The sequence below is a fragment of the Ursus americanus genome, chromosome 15 (assembly GCF_024610735.1).
Source record: "Ursus americanus isolate L20-20 chromosome 15, mUrsAme1.1.p, whole genome shotgun sequence".
In the NCBI taxonomy this organism is placed as follows: Eukaryota; Metazoa; Chordata; class Mammalia; order Carnivora; family Ursidae; genus Ursus; species Ursus americanus.
Genome location: NC_142141.1, coordinates 2,581,840 through 2,601,126, shown reverse-complemented (window position 1 = coordinate 2,601,126; position 19,287 = coordinate 2,581,840). Strand labels below are relative to the sequence as shown.

General features: G+C 55.1%; 1 protein-coding gene across 4 annotated transcripts in view; it reads left to right on the top strand.

Moving 5' to 3' along the window:
• Positions 1 to 12,781: 12,781 nt before the first annotated feature.
• UNC5A (unc-5 netrin receptor A) overlaps positions 12,782 to 19,287 on the top strand; it is a 61,879-nt gene continuing 55,373 nt past the window's right edge. For 2 of the 4 annotated variants that reach the window (XM_045800598.2, XM_045800521.2), the window contains exon 1: positions 12,783 to 13,101. In XM_045800598.2, the coding sequence (XP_045656554.1) occupies positions 13,032 to 13,101 (70 nt within the window). In that variant the 5' untranslated portion in view covers positions 12,783 to 13,031. Of the gene's footprint in view, positions 13,102 to 19,287 lie in introns of all 4 variants that reach the window. The other 2 variants (XM_045800444.2, XM_045800600.2) reach the window with 2 other exon arrangements.

The following is a 19,287-nucleotide window of genomic DNA, read 5'->3' as shown; positions in this document are numbered from 1 at the left end:
GGAGAGAGAAGCCAGAGAAGTGGGCCCTGCTCCTTGGTAGACAAGGGAAGGGTGAGCAGAGACCTGGCCCGTGACTGAAATGAAGCTCCTGGTGGAGGCCTAGGCACTTGTCTCCAGGACGGGAATGACTGAGGACTTGGGTCTGAGTACAAGCCCCATATCTGGCAACACACTTCAGCTTTCAGCCTCACTGTCCTCCTCCATGGAATGGACATAATAATGCCCACCTCCAAGAGTCACTCTAAGAGTGAACCAAGCCCTGTATGTAAGAGTATTTTTATAAACCTTCAAGGGTTGTTAAAATGTGCGTAACGAGGGCTCATTTGGCTTCAAGGGTCAGAAATCCACCTCAAACTGACTCAAACTCAAAGGGGCTCTTATAATTAAAAAGTCCTCCTAATTGAATTTAAATTTAAAAATAAATAAATAAATAAATAAACAAATAAATAAATAAATAAATAAAAAATAAATAAGCAAGCCTAGCACTGGGCTCTGCACTCAGCAGCGAGTCTGCTTGAGGATTTCCCTCTCCCTGCCTCTACCCACCCTCTCCCTCATGCACACACTCTCTCCCTCCTCTCTCTAATAAGTAAATCTTTAAAAAAAATTAAAAAGTCCCCTAGATGGGGGCTGTTGGCTTCAGGCTTGGCTGGATCAGGGTTTGCCAACAAAACGAGTCTCTCTCCTCGTCTCCTTGTTAGCTCTCCTCTGTAGGGCCTTCCTTCTTAGGTAGGCTCTCATCAATGGGCAGCCATCAGCCTCTCCAGGCCCCCAGGTCACAGATGACTGAGTCTACCTGAAGGGGAACTTCTCTGCAAGCCCTAAGATGGATTCTCATATAAACTAGAAGCCCAACCCGAAGCAACCGCGAGGGAAGCCAGGAGATGAGGAAACTCTGGCTGCCGCCTCCAGAGCACGGCTGGGATTGGCTTCACGGGAACCGCGAAGACTGTGAGTGGTGGCGGTAAGGTTCTCCAGAGAATGGGGGTGCGCTCTCAGAAGAGGGTCTGGGAGCATGGCTGGCACGTAGTATAAGTTCACAGCAGGACCCACAGAGGTGTTCTCCCCCTCCGGCTGGCACGGCAGAGCAGCACCCTTTAGGGCTCCGATTCCAGGAGACTCCACTCTGGGGCTGCTCCCCTGGGGCTCGGAGGACCTACTTCCTCAACGGGTGCTGAACGGGGCTGCTGGGAGGGTTCAACACAATCGTTCTGTGACTATGACTTGTAAATGGCGAAACACTCTTCAAATGTTAGAGATTGTCTAACCGTTTAGAATAGAAGAGGGATGGGAACAACAGGGGTTTGGAACTGAAAGGGGCCTAGAAATCATTGGCCAGCCCCACCCCTCACCTTACCGTTGTCAATGCAAAGCAGCCAGAAGAGTGACTTTAAAATGCAGATCACATCATATCACTCCCCTGTCTAAACCTTCACAGGCTTTCCTTGGAAGAGTCTAGATTCCCTTCCTCTGCCCAAAGGGCCCTTACGATCTGTCCCTGCCTGCCTCTGAGAATCCATCCCTCCTTACCCTTTCGCACCACTCCCACGTGCCCCAGCCACACTGCTTCTCTTTGCTTCTGCAAACACACCAGGCTCACTTCCTTTTCAGATGCTTTGCGTTTGCTGTTCCCTCTACCCAAAACACTTTTCCCCCAGATCTCCAAATGGCTGCCACTTTCTCCTCACTCAGGTCTCAGCTGAAACATCACCCTCTCATGGGGCACCTGGGTTTCTCAGTCAGTTAAGCATCTGCCTTTGGCTTAGGTCATGATCCCAGGCTCTTGGGATTGAGCCCCATGTCAGGCTCCTTGCTCAGTGGGGAGTCTGCTTCTCCCTCTGCCCCTTCCTTTGCTTGTGTGCTCTCTCTCCCACTATCTCAAATAAACAAATAAAATCTTTAAAAAACAAGAAACAACAACAACAACAAAAATCACCCTCTCAGAGACGTCCCCTGGCCACACTTCTGTATTGATGTCCACCACACCTCTCCTCCACTCTCTCTCCCTCCACGTATTTTATATTCTTCATCATCTGGAATTATCTTGTTGGTTTGTTTACTTATTTACTGCCAGTTGCTCTCCTGCCTGCCACCCCCACTGGGATAATCAGATCCAAGAAAACAGGATCTACACACAGTAATGGCCCGGCAGAGAGTAACGGGTCAATAAATACTTGTTGAATGAATGAATATGCGGATGGATGGATGGTCAGTGGATGGTGGATGGGTGGATGGGTGGGTTGGTGAGTGGATTGATGGATGAGTAGATGGGCGAGTGGATGAGTAAGTGGATGGGGGAATGGAGAGTGGGCTGTCCCTATGCCTGCCTGGTCCTGCCCTGACTCTCTAACTTGTGTCTTGCCCTTTAAAAAAATTGTGTACTGTTGCCCTTTCTAGACTAGGAACTGCCTTGGAGCTCTGGTAACCAAAGACCCTCCAGACCCCCACTTCACACCAAATCATGCACTGTGGCCTCAATGCCACCTGCTGTGGTCCCTGAATTCACCTGACTTCAAAGCCCATTAACCCGATCATTAGGAGGTTAATAAAACCTTTTCCCCTGCATGGGCACACTGCCACCCTTGCTTGCTGTGCCCATCAGCTGGGCCTGCCTGTCGCTGTAACCAGGAGCTGGGAGACAGATCGGCCACCCCTTTCGCCTGGCAAGCCACGCAGGCAAGCTGAGGACTTTGTCCTCACATCAGCTCCCAGGGAGAGGTGTTGCTCAGATCCTCCCCTCCAGAGCTGTTCCAGGATATGAGAAATGGGAGGTGGCCTGTCTCTTTGAGGACTCTGCTCCTGAGCTGGGCGGTCTGTGGGGTGGCATGTGAGTCTGTGGTGGTCTTACACACAGACAGCCTCCTGTGAGCTGCCCTGGTGTCTCGGTGACAGGCTGAAGGAGGGAAGGTACCCTGCTGGGACTCCGGCTCACTCCAATCACTGAGGAGCAAAGAGTCCAGGGGACAGTGGGCAGACAGTGTAGTGGGTCTGTGGGGCCTGTGGGGGAGGAAGGTGGACCCACTGGGCTGAGAGCCCACATTCAAGGGACATCTTGATGTAGGTCCCAAGCCATTCTTAGCATAAGGTTCTGAGGACAAGGGAGGCTCCTCTCCCTATCTGGAAAATTCCATCTCTGTGAAATCTGTTGGAAGAAAACATCAAGTCTCCATAGTACTGCTGAGTGGGGTTGGAGGGTGGGGGGAAGCACACTGCAGAAGGAAGCACACGGTAAGACACCATGTTGTAAAAAGTCACAAATCAAATGAAACTATGTCTAGTTGCATCAAAGACATACCTGTATACATGCAGAGAAAGGCCTAGAAGGCTATATACAGGACTTTCACCTGTGGTTTCCTCCTTAGAATAAAACCCCTGAGATTTGGGCCAAGGTTATTTGCAGTCTTTTTAAAAAATTTTTACAATTACAAGGTATTTGTGTTTTATATGTGAAATTAAAAATTAATTTTTAAAGATATTCACCAAGGATGTAATTTGGACTGCGAGGGTCAGACCTAACTCTTAAAGGAAGCGGTGTGAAGGGTCACAAAAGGACACAAGAGGGTCCTGGCCGGCATAGGAGATGAACTGGGCCACCACCCCAGGAATCCTGCCTGGGCAGGATCCCCACAGGTGCTGCTGTTCACCTTTGAGTTTCCTGGGGGCTGGGCATCCCTGGCTGCTCTCCTGGACCTGACTCTTCACGACCCCACCCAGAAGTGGCTGCGGCAGACCTGGGAATCGGTTCCAGGACGAGGAGCAGAGAGGGTGGGCAGTCAATGCCCAGAGGGAGTGCAGAGCATTCTGCTGGCCTGGATCCCATAATACCAGAGCTACAGCATCTCTGCTTCCACTGGCCGAGTGACAGCGTCTGCACGCTCATGCAAGGGGGGTTATTTTATTAACCAGATAGATTAAGCATCTCTCCTTCTAATTACCAGTTTAATTAACCTTGGCACACAGTATGTACCAACCCCTGAGGGACTGAGTCACAACTGCCACGCTGGATGAACATCACCCATCTGCTCAGCGCTAGCTTCAGCTGGCCCTCAAGGGACTGGGCCAGTGGGCTTTGAGGGCCTGGGGTCTGGGGGCACCAGGGAGGAGGGGAGGGAAAAGTGGGCGGGGATTGCTAGGACCGTCTCCGGGGGGTCTTGCTGTGGGTGCTGGATTCCAACACTGCCCTTCCTCCGCAGCCCTCCTGCAAGTGACCCTGGGTGAGAAAAGACAGAGAAGTCAGCCTGGGCCACCCCACTTGGGTCTCCCAAGTGTCTGCAGGGTGGGCTGGGGACCGGGAGACGTGTGTTCCTCTACCACTTACTGGATGGTGATGGGGCAGGAGCTGCCCTCGATCCTCCGAGCTGGGGTTTTGTCATCTGTAAAATGAGCACAGTGATGCCTAGGACGGGAGGCTTCGTGAAGAGGACAAAGGTCAAGGTGCCTCCTGTAAAATCACACTCACGTATTCGTTCACTTGCTCGGCCCGCGTTTACGGCTTGTGCGCTACACGTTAGCAAAGGTAAGCAGCACCGTGAGGAAGAGAGAGAATTTAGAGACTGAGTTGTCTGGGAATCGACGGTGTCTGGCTAACAACTCCAGAGTGGCCCTCACACACGCACACACACGCACTCCTTCCTGGCCTGCCACCCGCAGCACCCCACATTTAGCACCCCGCACACAGGCACGGGCAGAACGTGCACCGTCCCTGAACACGCCCGCATCATGAAGAGGGCCACATGGCTCCTCTGCTGTCAGGAAGCGTGAGGCCGGAGATGTCGCATTAATAAGAGGCACAGAGGCTCTGGTAAAGGGGTTTATATATTTATTTATTTGAAAGCTTATTAAAACCCTGGCCTAGTCTTCTCTTCCCAACGCGCTGTTACCGGAGCTTCCCGATGTCTGTGTGGGAGGGTGAAAACTGGCGTGTGTGTATTTGCATATGTGTGAGAGGAGACTTTTGATGCATCTGTGTGTCGGGTGTGCTGCCGTCTGTGTGTACGTGTCCGCGCGTGCAGCGTGAGGTGTGTGTCGGGCTTTTACGCTTCTTAGAATCCTTCGGTGGTGAGCAGTTTCTCAACCTATTTTTCACTATCACCCCCATAAAGAGCCTTTGTAGACATGTTATTCTGCGTCGCCCCCTCTCTGAATTGTATACCACAGATACACTATATATCTCCTTAGGTACTGTATATAGATCTGTGCTTTATATAGAGAAAGAGTCCTCTTTTTTTTTCACCTACCACCACCCCCAAAGAAAAATTTCCACCCCCTTGGGGGTCACACTGCCCCTACTGAGAATTCGTGACGTAGAGCAAGAGTTTCCGGCTCCAGAGATCTGCAACCCTTGATGTTGTGTGCCACGGTTCCCAGTCTCAAGGGCTGGAGATCCTATAGTGGGCTGGGGAAGGAGTCCAGGAATCCAGGTTTTAGTAAGCTCCCAGGGATTCTGATGCCCTGCCCGAGGACTGGGGATGGAAGGGAGTTTAGAACCATCAGGGACCATCTAGTCTGAGAGGAGGTCTATCTGAAGCTTCCACCTAGTCCAAGAGAACATGGAATCTCAACCCACGAAGGCTGGGGTCCTGGCCCGCAGGACCTTCCTATATTAGACTGCCCTGGAGCTCCCCAGAGGAGGCTGGGAAAGGCTGGCAGCTGGGCCAGAACTCCTCCCACAGACCTAGCACTTAGATAAGGCAAAATGAGGCATGTGTCCCCAAGACCAGGATCATGCAGCTGGAGTCTGGAACAAACACTGATCCAAGGTGTCTGGAGTCCCATTTTCCATCTGTTCAATGGAGCTACAGATGCCCCCCACACTAACCTGGGCCTCCCCTCTGGGAGCCCCAACCTCCCCTGGTCCTGGGTACTCAATATGCCAGGCACTGGGAGAGGAGGTGGAAGGTTACTTCAGCCCTGTCCAGCAGACCAGCCCTGGAATTGGAACGGGAGTTCCAAGCTGTCAAGGGTTGGAGCCTTGTCTGGAAGTTGCCAAGGACCTGGTAGCAAAATCAATCAAAAACACAGACCTCCTACCTGGCCCTGCCCTCTGTGGGTACCAAAGAATAGCTGTGCCACTTTGGAGGCCTGGACCAGAGCCAAGCCCCAGCCCTGGGTGTCTGAGTGATCAGAACACAGGGGACCAATTGATGCACTGCAGGCAGTGGTCCAGCACGGGGCTGGCAAGGGGCAGATGGGAGGCCACAAAAGGGAAGGAGGGGCCATCGTGGTGGACGAGGAGTGGGGTGAGGTGGGTGGGGTGGGGTGGTGGTAGAAATGGCTCTGTGAGGGTTTGACGGCAGGAGAGGGGAAGATGGGATGACAGTGGGTGGGAGATGGAGGGAGCATGATGAAGGGAGCATAGAGAAAGAGTGAGGAGGAGGGGCACTGTGGTTTGGTGGGGAAGCCAAGAAGGCATCCTTCTCCCTCTCTTAAGCTTTTAAAAGCATCAGAGCATCTTGCTAATTGTTCATCTCCCAGAGACGCTAATGAAATTAACTCTGCAAAATGCTCATCAGGTCATCTGCAGAGGGCACGGTGCCAGGCTTCCGCTTGGTCCAATCCCGTCCTCCTCCTCCTCCTCCTCAGCTCCTCCTGCCCCTTCCTGATGATTCCCCGCCCCCTCCTCTTTAACAGGCCCTTCAGCAGGGAATATCTCACCACCGAACCTGCCTGAGAGTGCCCAGTGAGGAAACCAGAAAGGGGAGCTCTGTAGCCCCTCAGAATCTGGGATGCCATGGAGCTCATGGAGCTAGAAAGGTTGTGTCTGGGTGTGTATGTTTCTCTGTTCGTGGTTCTGAGTATGTGTGTATATGTGTGTTGTGTGTGTGTGTGATAGCATATATATCTCTAATAAAACCATTTTGTTAAACCGAACATTCTTTCAATCACTGAGCAAACATTTCTGAGGCATCTTCTAGGTTTAAATCCTGTCCCATCTCTTACAAGCTGAGTGGCTTTAAGCAAGTTGCATCCCCTCTCTGTGCCTTAGTTTTTGTCTTTATACAATGGGGATGATAGTAGCATCTACTTCACAAAGGCTTGTGAGCATTGAAAAAGATAAACCAGTTAAGGCGTGCCTGGGTGGCTCAGTGGATTAAGCGTCTGTCTTTGGTTCAGGTCATTATCCCAGGGTCCTGGGATTGAGCCCCACTTTGGGCTCCTTGTTCAGCGGGGAGCCTGCTTCTCCCTCTCCCTCTGCCTGCTGCTCCCCCTGCTTGTGCTCTCTCTCACTATCTCTCTCTGTCAAATAAATAAAGTCTTAAAAAAAAAGATAAACCAGTTAAAGATCTTTGTCCTATGCTGGGCACAAGGTGAGATCTCAAGAAATGTTGGGCACTGTCCTTGGTTCTGGAGGCGCCAATGCAAGGAGATCTCCTTTCCTATGCTCAGCACAGGAGAGACCCAGGCACGAAGTTTTTGGTAGCACAGGGCAGTGTGGAGAGTGCAATAGTTGGTGCAGGAAGGAAGCAGGGATACGTGGAAGTGTTTTTACGTCTCCATAAATATATATGGGAAACGTGTTTTTATTGACCATGTTCAGTGGCTGGGCATGCACGTGTGTGTGAGTTGGGTGTGGGACGTGCACTTGAGTTAAGAGCAGACTGAGTGGGTGCTGGCATGCTCTGTGTGTGTGTGTGTGTGTGTGTGTGTGTGTGTGTGTGTGTGTGTTGAATTCAGCAATGGGTGTATGTTGGAGTTCTGCGTGAGGAAGAGACTGGTCCAGATATTGCTGAGGGTCCTCTGAAGAGGCTTATTTCTAGTTTTCGTTCCCTTATAGCCCCCACACATCCTTCACTTGTCTTATGACCTGGCTCTCATTGCACCCTAACTTACAACTGGGAAGACATCTATGTCTTCTCCCACAGGCTGCAGTTTCCCCAACTGGGTGGCAGTAAGCCTTGCAAACAGTAGGCACTAATAAATGCTTGCTCCATCTTGGGCAAGGCTCGAGAACTGATTTTTATAAAAGATGATTCTGGATCATTTTTTAAAGTACACATGACAGAAACCCAAAAGGGCTTAAACAACAAAAAAGGGAATCTATTGGCTCATGTAACTGAAAAACCAGGGGTGTATCTGGTGGCTTCAGGAGCAGCTGGACCCAGAGGGCTTGAAAGATGAGCCAATATTCAGTGTCTCTCTTTTCTCCAGGCTCTGCTTTTCCTGCCCAGGCTCAGTGTCAGGCATGTGCTCCTCACATGGTGGCAGCTCCAGGAGCTCCTCTTTTCTGCTCCAAGTTCACCAAGAAAAGAAATTCTTTCTCTCCTTAGTTCTAACAAAAATCCCAGAAAAGAGCCTGAGCACTTGGTTTGGGTCATACGTCCATCCCTAAGTGAATCATTGGGGTTCAAGACATAGTGGATGCCGAGTGGTTAGGCCTGAAGCATGTGCTATCCTCTAGAACTGGGGTGGGGTAGCCCCATGTGAATCTCATACACTGATGGTGGGGAAGGGTGATCCCACGAAGGAAAGACAGGAAGCTGCTGCTTCCAGAAGACAGAGCTGGATGTTGAGCAATGGACAAATATGGATGTTTGGGTCAAGGCAGGGACTATCAAGACCCAATGTTGGGTCACCAAGAGCAAGTCCAGCCCATGGAACTAATTTCTTGTTTCAGTTATTGGCCTGGTAGGTTAGGACAAAGTTAGAGGCTCATGAGTCTGGGGCTCTTCAGGGTCTTTCTGTTTATTTTGTGGGTGCAGCAATGAGATGTGAGCAGAAGGATGGTGTGGTCAGAGGTTTCCTGAGTGGATGAAAGAGATATTGATTTATTACCCTAGTGCAACTTACAAGGTAGTCTGAAGTAGGGAGCCACTGGGCTCTCTCCTTGGTCCTGCCCTCAGCAACCGGTTTATGAAGGACTTGGTTGAAAGAATATATGACTTCCAATCTCATCTGGTAATGACAGGAAGCTGAAGAAAATAGCAAGCACCCTGCCCGACAGCTTCCACTTCCTGAGAGGGCTCCATATAGGAAAGAGGGATTAGATGTAATACAATGGAATAGAATTGGGATGCATTGAAGTCTCTGCACTTAAATTCAGAAAGCGAGTGTCCCAAGGGTAGATGGGGGAGCATCCAGCTGTCGGCAGGGCCTATGGGAAAGACACAGGGCAGTGTTCCTCAAAGCGCGGTCTTCAGACCACTGGCACCAGTGGAAATAGCTGGTAGGGGCGGAACGCGTGGGCAAAGCACAGGCTCCTAGACACTTCCCCAGACACACTGGATCCGAATCAGGCTAGGGAAGGGCCTGCAGATGCACATTGTAACCAGCTTCTGGCACAGCTCCAAGTCAGTGATGGTCTCCCCATGGGCTTAGAGGTCCCCCATCCAGCGCGCACCAGCAGCTAATTGGGACCTTGCTAGTGCATCAGGCCATGTGGGCAGGAGACGTGCCGAGTCCCTTCAAGAGATGCTTCAGAGGGGCAGCCTTGGTGCAGGGTACTTGCAGTAGGGGGCCAGGGTGGCAAGGACAGGGCCCCAGGGCTCTGTTGCTAGCCTGTAACAGAAGCAGAACTGTTTGGTCTAAAGGGAGAAAATTCAAGATAGACCCAGACTTTGTCTTCTGAAGTAAAAAAAAAAAAAAAAAAAAAAAAAAAGGATTAAGAGTCTTCTGAATAGCAGAAATGAACATGGGGGGAGGGGGGAGAGAGTTTTGATGAGGCCCCAAAATGTGAATCCGATGAGAGGCAGATTCCTGCTGCCTAGCAAGGAGAAATTCCTAGCCAGCAGAGCAGCTGGAGGTGAAACCCATGCACAGTCACTGGGGTATTGCTAGGGGGCCACAGATACTTGTCGGAGGGTCCAGCCTAGGCAGGGTCTGGCCTCTCCCTCCCTTGGAGTCTGAGGCTCAAAGGCAAAGAAGGTTAAAGATGTTAGGAGCCCTCCTATCTGACCATCTACCTTTGAGCCTGAGACAAGCACTTCCTGGCAGCCCTCCAACCTGGATTCTTAAGCAGAATTCAGGTGAGACATTTACGCCCCATCTCTGCAAGGGCATCCCTGCTCCTTTTCCTGACATGCCCTGAGTACCAACTGGAAGGGGGCAGCTGAGCTGAGGCCTGAATGACTACAAGGAACCAGCCATGTGAAGGTCTGGGGACAGAGTGTCCCAGGAAGAAAAGCAAATGGGATGGTCCAGAGGTGGGGGTGATCTTGGATGCTGGAGAAACAGAGGAGGAGGCCACCAGGGCTGAGGCCTAAGCAGGGTTGCAGGGGTAGGCAGGGCCTGATCATGTTGGGCTTTGCGGCAGTGGTCATCATTTATGCTACTTTCCTCATATTTCAGAAGCCGGCATGGAGGACAAGTGCACTTCTTGGCCCTTTTGGATGGGGCCATGAGGCCGGTTCTGGCCAATGAATTGTCAGTGGAAGTGACATGTGTCATTTCAGGGCTGAGCCATTGATTGTTGGTGGGTGTACCTCCAGAGCTCTCTTTTCCTCTGTCTCACTGACCAGCAATATTCCAGGGAGTGGCTGTTTTGTCAGCCTGTAAGATAATCTGGAGCAGTAGACCCATGATGAACAAATGAGAAATAAACCTTTGTTGATGGAATCCACTGAGATTTGGGGACTGTTTGTTACCACGACATAACCTAGTCTATCCTGACTACTACACAGATCATTCTACTCTGGCTGAAGGAGGCCAGCGAAGTGAACACAGCAGAGAACTGAAGAGAGATAGAGACCCTTTCCTTTCTTGTTCCCCAAACCTTATTCCCAAATTCTAATCCCAGAGCAAGAACTGCAGGAAGAGGAAACGTAAGGAGCATGGACATTGAAGTCAAAGCCCCCCTAGGACCAATCTTAACTAGCCCTGCAAACATTGAATAAGGTTGGCCCTGGACATATGGCACTTCATCTCCCTGAGTCTCAATGACCTCATCTGTATAATGGGGATGATAATGTTCCTTTAACAGGATTGCATGTGAGGATATTATAAATGTAGGCAAGGACACAGCAGAGTCAGCAGGGACCATTATGATGTCATCTTATATCCCAGCCCCCAATCCCAGTACTTCATTCTCTTCAGTGCCTAAACCCCAGTTCCTAACTATCCCTCTTCCACAGGTGCCCCAAATGATGGTCCTGGTAAGGTCTCACCTCTCCTACCCACCTCTTCCCTGGGAGCACGGTGAGGCATAGTGTCAGAGGGAGCAGCCTGGGCAAACACACGCACGCTCCAGCTGGTGGATCAAGTGGACGAAGCCCGCAGACGAGCGATCACCGAAGCTCAAAACCTGGAAGCTGCGGGGCGTTTGTGGACATTTTCATTTGGGCTCGCATGAGGTAAGTAAATAAAAATTATTTTTTAGTTAAAATATCGAAACCCCAAGATTTCACATATGATGGCTTCTGTTGAAAATCTGGACGCTATGGCCATACTGGGTCCCAGTGCGACACCAACTGGCACCTGGACTAGAAGAGCCAGCTGCTCCTGCGATGGGATCCTCTGCCCCGTGTCCGGCGCTGCCGCCTCCTTGGCGCTGAAGTCCAGCGCCCATACCTGTGTATCTGGTCATTGGCTAATGTTTCTTACACGAGTTAAGAGAAAAGCAAAACATTTCTTGCAACCCTTCTCTATCAAAAGTGGGAAACAAAAGACAGACCGAGAGAGGGCCTCGTGGTTTCAAGAAATATAGGAGAGCTCATATCTCTTTGTGGAAGCGCAGACCATTGTTATATCACCCAGCGTGCAGCACCAGTTTATATTATGGGCTGGTCCCCGTAGGAGGTTTCGTTTGCGACCTTGCCCTCACGCTTCTCATCCCTCTCCAGACCCAGAATAGGACCCTCTCTTTTTCTGACCATTCGCCCTGTGTATATGTTGCGCGTTTATCATTTCCTTTCTCCTTCAAGGCAACCCTGTTTACTTTAACCAGATTAGGGAATGGGGGTGGGGAGCAGGAGACTCCAGCAGCGGTCATTGCTGGAGGCTCCGGCAGACTACGTGACATGCCCAAGGTCACAGAGCTAGAAGGCGGAGGCGCCTAGACCCTACCCCCGGTCTCCACAGCTTCCAAAGCCCTGCTCGGCCCTTCACGCCCACGTCTCTGGCGTCGTGCGCGCTCAGGGCGCAAGCACCGCGCGCCCAGTCAGAGACGCTGCACCCTGGGGTTGTTTTCCTTAAGCGAAAGGCGCCACGGGGTTAGAGAAATCTTGGGTCACACTGGGGTCCACCAGGCTACACAGCTGGGACTGCGAGTGGCCGAGTCTGGCCTGCCCGAGCGCCTCTGAGCGAGGGCCGGGGCCCGGGCGCTCTCCTGCAGTCCCCTATCCAAGCCGCGGGCTGGTGGCGTACCGCAGCACGCTGACGGCCTCGGAGCACTGCCGGGAGGCGGGGAGTGGGGTGGGGTGGGGGGGAGAGGACTGCAGCGGAACCTGCCCCGGGCACCCCTGCCCCAGGCCGTTCTCTGCAGGCTGGCTCCGCGCCGGGGTCGCCGCAGCCCTGGGCCCCTCCCGGGCCACCTGTGCGCAGGCTGGCGGGCCTGGGAGAGCCCAGATCCGGAGAACCGATCCACTCCGGGTTTCGGACTCCCGGCCTTGTCCCCGGAGACCGCGCGGGGCGGTGGGAGGCCTCCCCGCCCACCACCCCAACCCCTCCCCGGGGGAGCCTCGGGCAACGCCGGGAGGGATCCCCGGAGCTGGGGGTGGCCCGCTCGCGCGGCGTGGGGCGGCCCGGCCCCTCCTTCCTTCCCCCGCCCCGCCCTGCCGCCGCCCCGCTCCGCTGCTCCAGTCCGGGTTTTGCGGCGCCCACCGGCCCGCTCCCCGGCTGCGGGCTCCGCGCGGCGGCTGGCTCCGTGCGCTGCGCGGCTGGCGCTGCGCTCCGCCCCGGCTGCATTGCTGTGCTCCCGGTGCCCAGGGGAGCCACGCGCCGCGTGCGCCCCGCAGCCGGCCGCCCCAAGGCAGCGCAGTCCGCTGGCATGGGCCCCGGGGGCGCCCGGGGCTGGGGCTCTGGGCTGCGGCGCTGAAAGCCGCCCTCCCGCCCGCGGGGCCCCGCGCCCGGCCGGCCCGCTCTCCCGCCCGCCCGCGGCCATGGCCGTCCGGCCCGGCCTGTGGCCAGCGCTCCTGGGCATAGTCCTCACCGCCTGGCTCCACGGCTCGGGTGAGTCACGCGCGCGCTCTGGGGAGGCTTGCGGGGGACTGTGCGCGTGAACGCTCGCTACTCTGGGGGGTCCCTGACCCGCGTTGCCGACCCGGCTGGAAGCCCCCCGAGGCCAAACTTTGCGAGGCGGGACGCGGGGGCCGCCTGTCGCTGCTGCGCAGCTTCCCCGTGCGCTTCCCCGGAAGCCTGGGTTCTGCCAAGTGCTGGAGCAGCTGTCAGCGCGCGGGGCTGGCGAGTGTAAACGTTCCACGCCTCCGGGCGGGGGAAGTTTGCTGGTTGCCCGGCCCCAGAGCAGAGTCGGGGGGTTGAATCAATGCCTGGGGGAGCCTGACTTTGAGGGTCACAGATTAGAGGATTTTGACCACATTCCAAGTGCCCAGGAAAATGAGGAGGGGGCTTAAGATACCTCTTCCCGGTCGTATCTGACCCAAACAGCTACTCACAATTCCGACTTGGCACCTGGCTTCTGCCCACGTCCAGAACACAGTGTCCTCCTCTGTCCCCGCCACACGCTCGCACACGCACACACTCAGGCGTGGAGGCGCATACACCAGCCCCCAGACCTTGCAGCCCGCACAAAGGCCCGTGGCCCCTGGCCAGAGCTGTGGTTCCCAGCCTCCTTGGTGCGTGGGGGGCCAGAGTTGTGTACCTGGGGCCGCTGCCACTCTCCTTTCTCCCTTCCATTGCACCGCCCTTCCTCCTCCCTTCATGTCCCGTTGGCCACCCTAACCTGCTTGGTAACTAAGCTCTCAGCCCACCTCCCTTGGGGTGGGGGGAGTTCCCCTGCATCCTTTGTCTGTTCTCCCGGAGCTTCCACCTAGACTGAGTTGTTAGGGCCTCATGATCCCCCCCCCCAATCCATGCACTTAGCAGAGCTGAGGTTATGTGTGTATTGGGGGGGTCATTTGGGTGATCAAGGGGGCATGAGGCTCACCCTAGCAATTCTTGATTCTTGCTGCCCTGAGAACCTGGGGAATGCCTCCCAGCCTGGCCAGGCCATTGTTAAACCTAGGGGTCAGAAGGGAGCGTTGGGGTTCCTGAGATGTGAAGCCAGACTGATTGAAGATCAATGAGTGAGAGCTGAGACCAGCCTGATGGTTGAAGCTGATGGCTGTTTCTTTAAAGGGTCTCTGCGTAGCATCCTGCACCCATTCTGCCTGGCTGCCCTCCCCAATCTGCCCCCTCAGTCCTCCCTTGGCTCTACCCTATCCGTTTTCCAACACCCCATCACCCCCCCAAATCCTCACTTTAACAAACCTTCCTGCCCTGTGACCTCCCCTTTTAATCCTCATCGAGCTGGGAGGCCGCACCGCTGCTGGGCGTGTGTTCGTATTGCACACATATCCGTGTTAGGGTTGTGTGCAACCCTCAGGGGTGCAGGGTTGGCGAGCCGGTCATGGTGAACTGGGGGTGTCCGTGCTCCTCACACAGGGGAGGTGTTGCCAATACCAGCTGGGCGCCCAGGAAATGTTTACTGAGGCGGCTGTGTGTGAGAAGGCTGTGGTCATATCTGCATGTTGCCCACGTGAGCACGTGTGAGGCCCGTGGGTTGGCATGTGTGCCCTGGCGACGATGGGGGCCGGCAGTGTGTGCAGCACGGGTGTGTGTGCGGCCAGATGAGCTCGTGTGACGGCTGGCCTGCTGCACATGTGTGGCGGCTGCGAGCAGTTGCACAGGTGAGCGTGTGTGGATAGGATAAGGGGGTGGTGGGTGCCGGTGAGTCAGGGTGCCACAGCCTGGGGGGTGCCACATGGATTCCTCGGAAGGTCACAGAGTAGGGGAACGGCATCCGGGGTTGGTGGGGCACCTGTTGGGGCCTGGTCCAAGGTTGCCCAGGGAGCTGTCAGGTGGGCACCAGCGCCGCAGGGCCGCCCTGGGAGCAGAGGCTGCCTCTGGGCATCCACTCCCAGGCCTGTGGGAGGAGCCTCTGAAGGGCATGCAGGGGCCCTTCTCCTTATCTGGGGCCCCTCACTGCTGTCCCCCACGGGCTCTGGGCACACGTGCCCAGGCAGGCTGGCCCTGAGATGACCCCAGCTCCTCCCGCACCTCCTCCCACACCACCCATCATCTCCTCGGCAACAGCAGCCAGTGAAAAATGTGTGTGAGTGGCTGAGGGAGGGACGGCCAGTCGGGGGGCAGGGGGCGCCGGGGGCCAGCAGGACTGCAGCATCCCGCTTCCCAGGCCAGGGGTCCACCCTCTGTCACCGACTCACACAAAAGCCTGTCCCTTCAGCACACTCACCCCCTGTGTGCCCCTGCACACAGGGACCCCACCCCACCCCATCTCACAGCTTTTTCCCATTCATACCCAGTCGCACAGCTGGCACCTGCCTCCCCACCCCGTGGGCCGCTCCCACCTGTTGGTTGCCTGGCACAGGGATCCCTGCACTCCTAGGGGGAGGGGCCCACAAGGAGCTGGTTCTCCTGGAAGGTGGTGCTGCTGAAGGCACTGAGCAGTGGTATGTCCACCCTGACCCCAGCAATCTATCCTGGGGTCTCTTCCTCGGGCCCCAGCCCCATCCTCAGGGCTGGTCCTGGACCCCTCTGTCCATCCCTCACCCCAGACTAGAACAGCTGCTCAGGGGGAGGGTGTCTTAATTCTTTAGGGCTAAGAGATACCTTGCTGTCACTTTGCCTCAGGGATGGGTTGTGCTGGACTTCAGGAACCCCAGGTGTCCCCAGGAGAGGGCTTATCTTCTGACTGGCCTGCCTGCTTCCCCTTGCCCATGTTGGGAGGGGCTTCCCTCAGGAAGCTGGGGATTGGCATTGATCCAGGTCCCAAACCCTCACCCAGGAGCTCCTGGCAGGTTCCTCCAAGCAGCCAGCTTTGGCCTCAGCCAGGGGCCGGGAGCCCTCCTGTCTTATATAACTTTGTCCTCCCGGGGCTGCTCTGGGCCCCAGACCTGCAGATTCAAGCCATGTAGTCTAAAGGCAGGAGCTGCCTCCAGCCTGGGGTGGGGGGACCCCTTCTCCACACAGAGGCCGTGGTGTTGGGCTCAGCAGCTGCCTGGGAACACACGTGTCCCTGGGCCTGGGCCTGCTCTATCGAGGCCAACCCTCTCCTGCGGCCCCCTCCTCGCCTTCCCCCTCCCCCTAGTCCTCCAGCCCGGGGCTGGAAACCTTGCCGTCTCTCTTGGCTCTCCCTTCTCCTTCACGCTTCATGTTTAATCTGTCACCGAGTCCTCCAGCTCAGTTGTACTTGTGACATTGCTTGTGTCCCTCTCTTCCTTTGTCACAACTCTGCCCCCCAGCCCCTTTCTCCCTAACCTTCCCCATCTGGACCAGTGCAGTGACCACCCCTACTCATCCCCCTTCTGTGCCTCCTCTACTTTGATTAATGTCCCTGGTATGCAGGCTGGAACCCCACTAGAAAACCTTCTGTGGCTCCCCAGTGCCTGAAGGTGAAGTCCAGCCCTGAGCCTGAGGTCCTTAGGGAAACACCTGTACCACCACGCATGACTGGGCTGATCCACTAGGACTCAGCTTTAACTGCTGATGGGCTGGGCATCCACACCCCCAGACAAACTCTGGCTTCTGTCCTATAGCTCCCTTGCCTTGCAGAACCTGGTGCCCCCGGCCCCGCCAGCCACACTCCTCACCCTATGGATGACGTCTTCTGCTCTGTCCAGACCTAGGCCAACCCCCCCTTGCCGCTGCCAGTCCCAACTGTTCTGCTTATCTCAGCCCCCAGCTTCGACCCTACTCCCTCCAAGAGGCCTCCCCAACTCCTCCCAGGGCCCATGGAGGGGCCATGGCACATTGCTGAGCTTTGAGTGGCCTACAGGGCAGATTCCTCAGCCCTGGAGAGGCAGATGGGGTCTGGGGCAACTGCCAGAAGCCTCGGGCCTGAGCTCCCTCTTGGCTCATGCCAGAGCTTCCTCCAAGTACTGCCATCGTCTGCAGCACCGCGACCCTGCTCTTAGCCCCTAACGTGCTCCGAGTCACGCTCAGGCAAGTGCGTGTTTTTTCTCTTTTTTTCCTCCACTTGTGTTAGGGTTCTCTTGCTAGGTAGGGAGGGCTGCTACAGCTAGGGAGGGGGAGAGAGGTTTACTCTGTCCCCATTGGCAGCCCTCCCCATCCCTGTCCCTGAACACAGACTGCTTCACTCTGGGGAGGCTAGAAATGGCTCCTGTCCGAGGTAGGAATGAATGAGTTAAAGCCCCACCATGGGGTGGCTGTGCCTTGGACCCTCACACAGATGGCAAACCAGCTCACGTGATCATGCGTGTTTGTGGGTCTTTCCTACAGGTTGTATGCCTAGGTCTGCTGAGTAGGAACCGCCCTACTCATCCCCACCCCTCCCAACATAGATGTTCCCAGATCAGTGTCTTGTCACGCAAATAATGTCATTCCGGGCCCCAGCCCTGTAGACTCAAGCCCCTGGAAGGTGGGGTTGAGGGACACTGAGCCATGGCGTTGCCCATCCTGTCCCTGACCATCTGTCCTGGTGGCCTCTTCCTTGGGCCCCACCCCTATCCTCAGGAATGGAATTGACACCAAGACTTGGGCTGCTTTGTGCAGAACCTATTGGGACCTCTGGTTCCTGAAACCAAGCACCAGGGAAGTCTGGCCCCTGAACCCCAATCATCCTCACCACCCAAGGGGAGCTCAGCTTCCTGTGATCAATTCTTCTGGTCCACCCCTTCACACCTCTTGTCTGCTCCTGTGGGAATGGCATTGACAGGTCCTCCTGCCTTGTGGGGAGCCTCAGCCCCCTCTTCCTGTCAGGTACCATAGCAAGGGCAGGGGCTTTGAAGACAGACAGGCCTGGGTTTTAGTCTAAGCCACCTGACCTTGGACAAGTAACTTTTACTCCCTAGCCTGTTCCCACGTTTTTAGAATAGGGTTGCTTTTGCTTCCTGAGGTTATAGTAAGGAGATGATGGGCGACATAGAGTGCCCAGGGTGGAACCCAGCATGGGCGAGACAGCTATGGCTGTTTATCTCCTTCCATTTTCCCCGGCATTGAAGTGGCATGAATTAGGACAGAGCTAGAGTCTTGAGGTGACCAGGGCCCAAGTCCAGAGATAAGAGAGAACATTTGTTGCTGCTCCAGCCCCAGGCAGGAGCCCCAGGAAGGAGTCATGCTTTTAGTTGGAAGAAGTAAACACCCCCCTTCCAATCTGTACACGTACCACCCCCTGCAGGGACTTGGGACTGACTCAGACTCCGATTCCTCCAGCGTGCAAAGAACTTTGTTTGGTGTTCTACGAAGCTGATGATTTGGGTTCAGCTTGTCCTGGAACCATGTTCTGATGATCAACTCTGACACAGAACATGGCAGCAAAAGGGGTGGGGGCCCTGGATGGGACTAAATTCTAGTCCCAGCTCTGCCATTCGATGGCTTTGTGATCTTGGGCAAGTCACTTAACCTCTCTGGGCTGTTTGCCTCTTTGTATACTAAGCATTAGACTTGATGACTCTATTGGAGCAGAGGCTGGTGCACAGGGAGGCTGCCTTGGGAGCCTGGGGTGGACTGCGCAGTCAGCAGCAGGCTCCCCGAGGAACCACTCACACCTGCCCAGCACCCGCTGAAGCCCCCAGCCACCCCAGCGGTAGCTGCCGGCATTGCCTTGGAGCCGGGTGGCTTGCTGTGGCAGGGCCAAAGGTGGCTGTGAAGCAGAGGTGGGAATTGTGAGTCCCAGCACCTGAGTCAGGAAACAGGGCCCTGCTTTAGCCGGTGACCACCCCCAATGGCAAAAACCGGCCTTCTTAGGGCTCCCAGAAGGTCAGAGTGCCAGTGCCTGAGGCCCACCCTCTTCCCAAGCACTGATGGCAGAAGCCACAGCAGCCTTTGGTCTTTGGGAGCCAGAATCCCAGGCACGCTGAGGAGGTGGCGGAATGGTTGAGTCGCCAAGTTCCGGAGTCTGAGTTTGGACGAGGTCTTGGACTAGGGTGAGGCCGGGGAGGTGCCCAGGGTGCAGAAATTAAGTGTGCAAGTGCAGTGTCAGCCTCCTTAAATTTTGTGCCCTTGGCACCCCCTGTGCCCCGCCCTAGTCCTCGCTGGCGATCTAGCTTTTCCCGGGACTTCGGTTTTCCTGTCTATAAAATGGAGCGCTCAAAGGACCTGACAGGGTTGTCATGTGGATTACGTGGACCAGTGCATGTCATCAGTGTGTCATAGCCCTGACACACCGTAGGTGCTCAGTAACTGTTAGCAATGGACGGTGATGGATATGACAGAGGG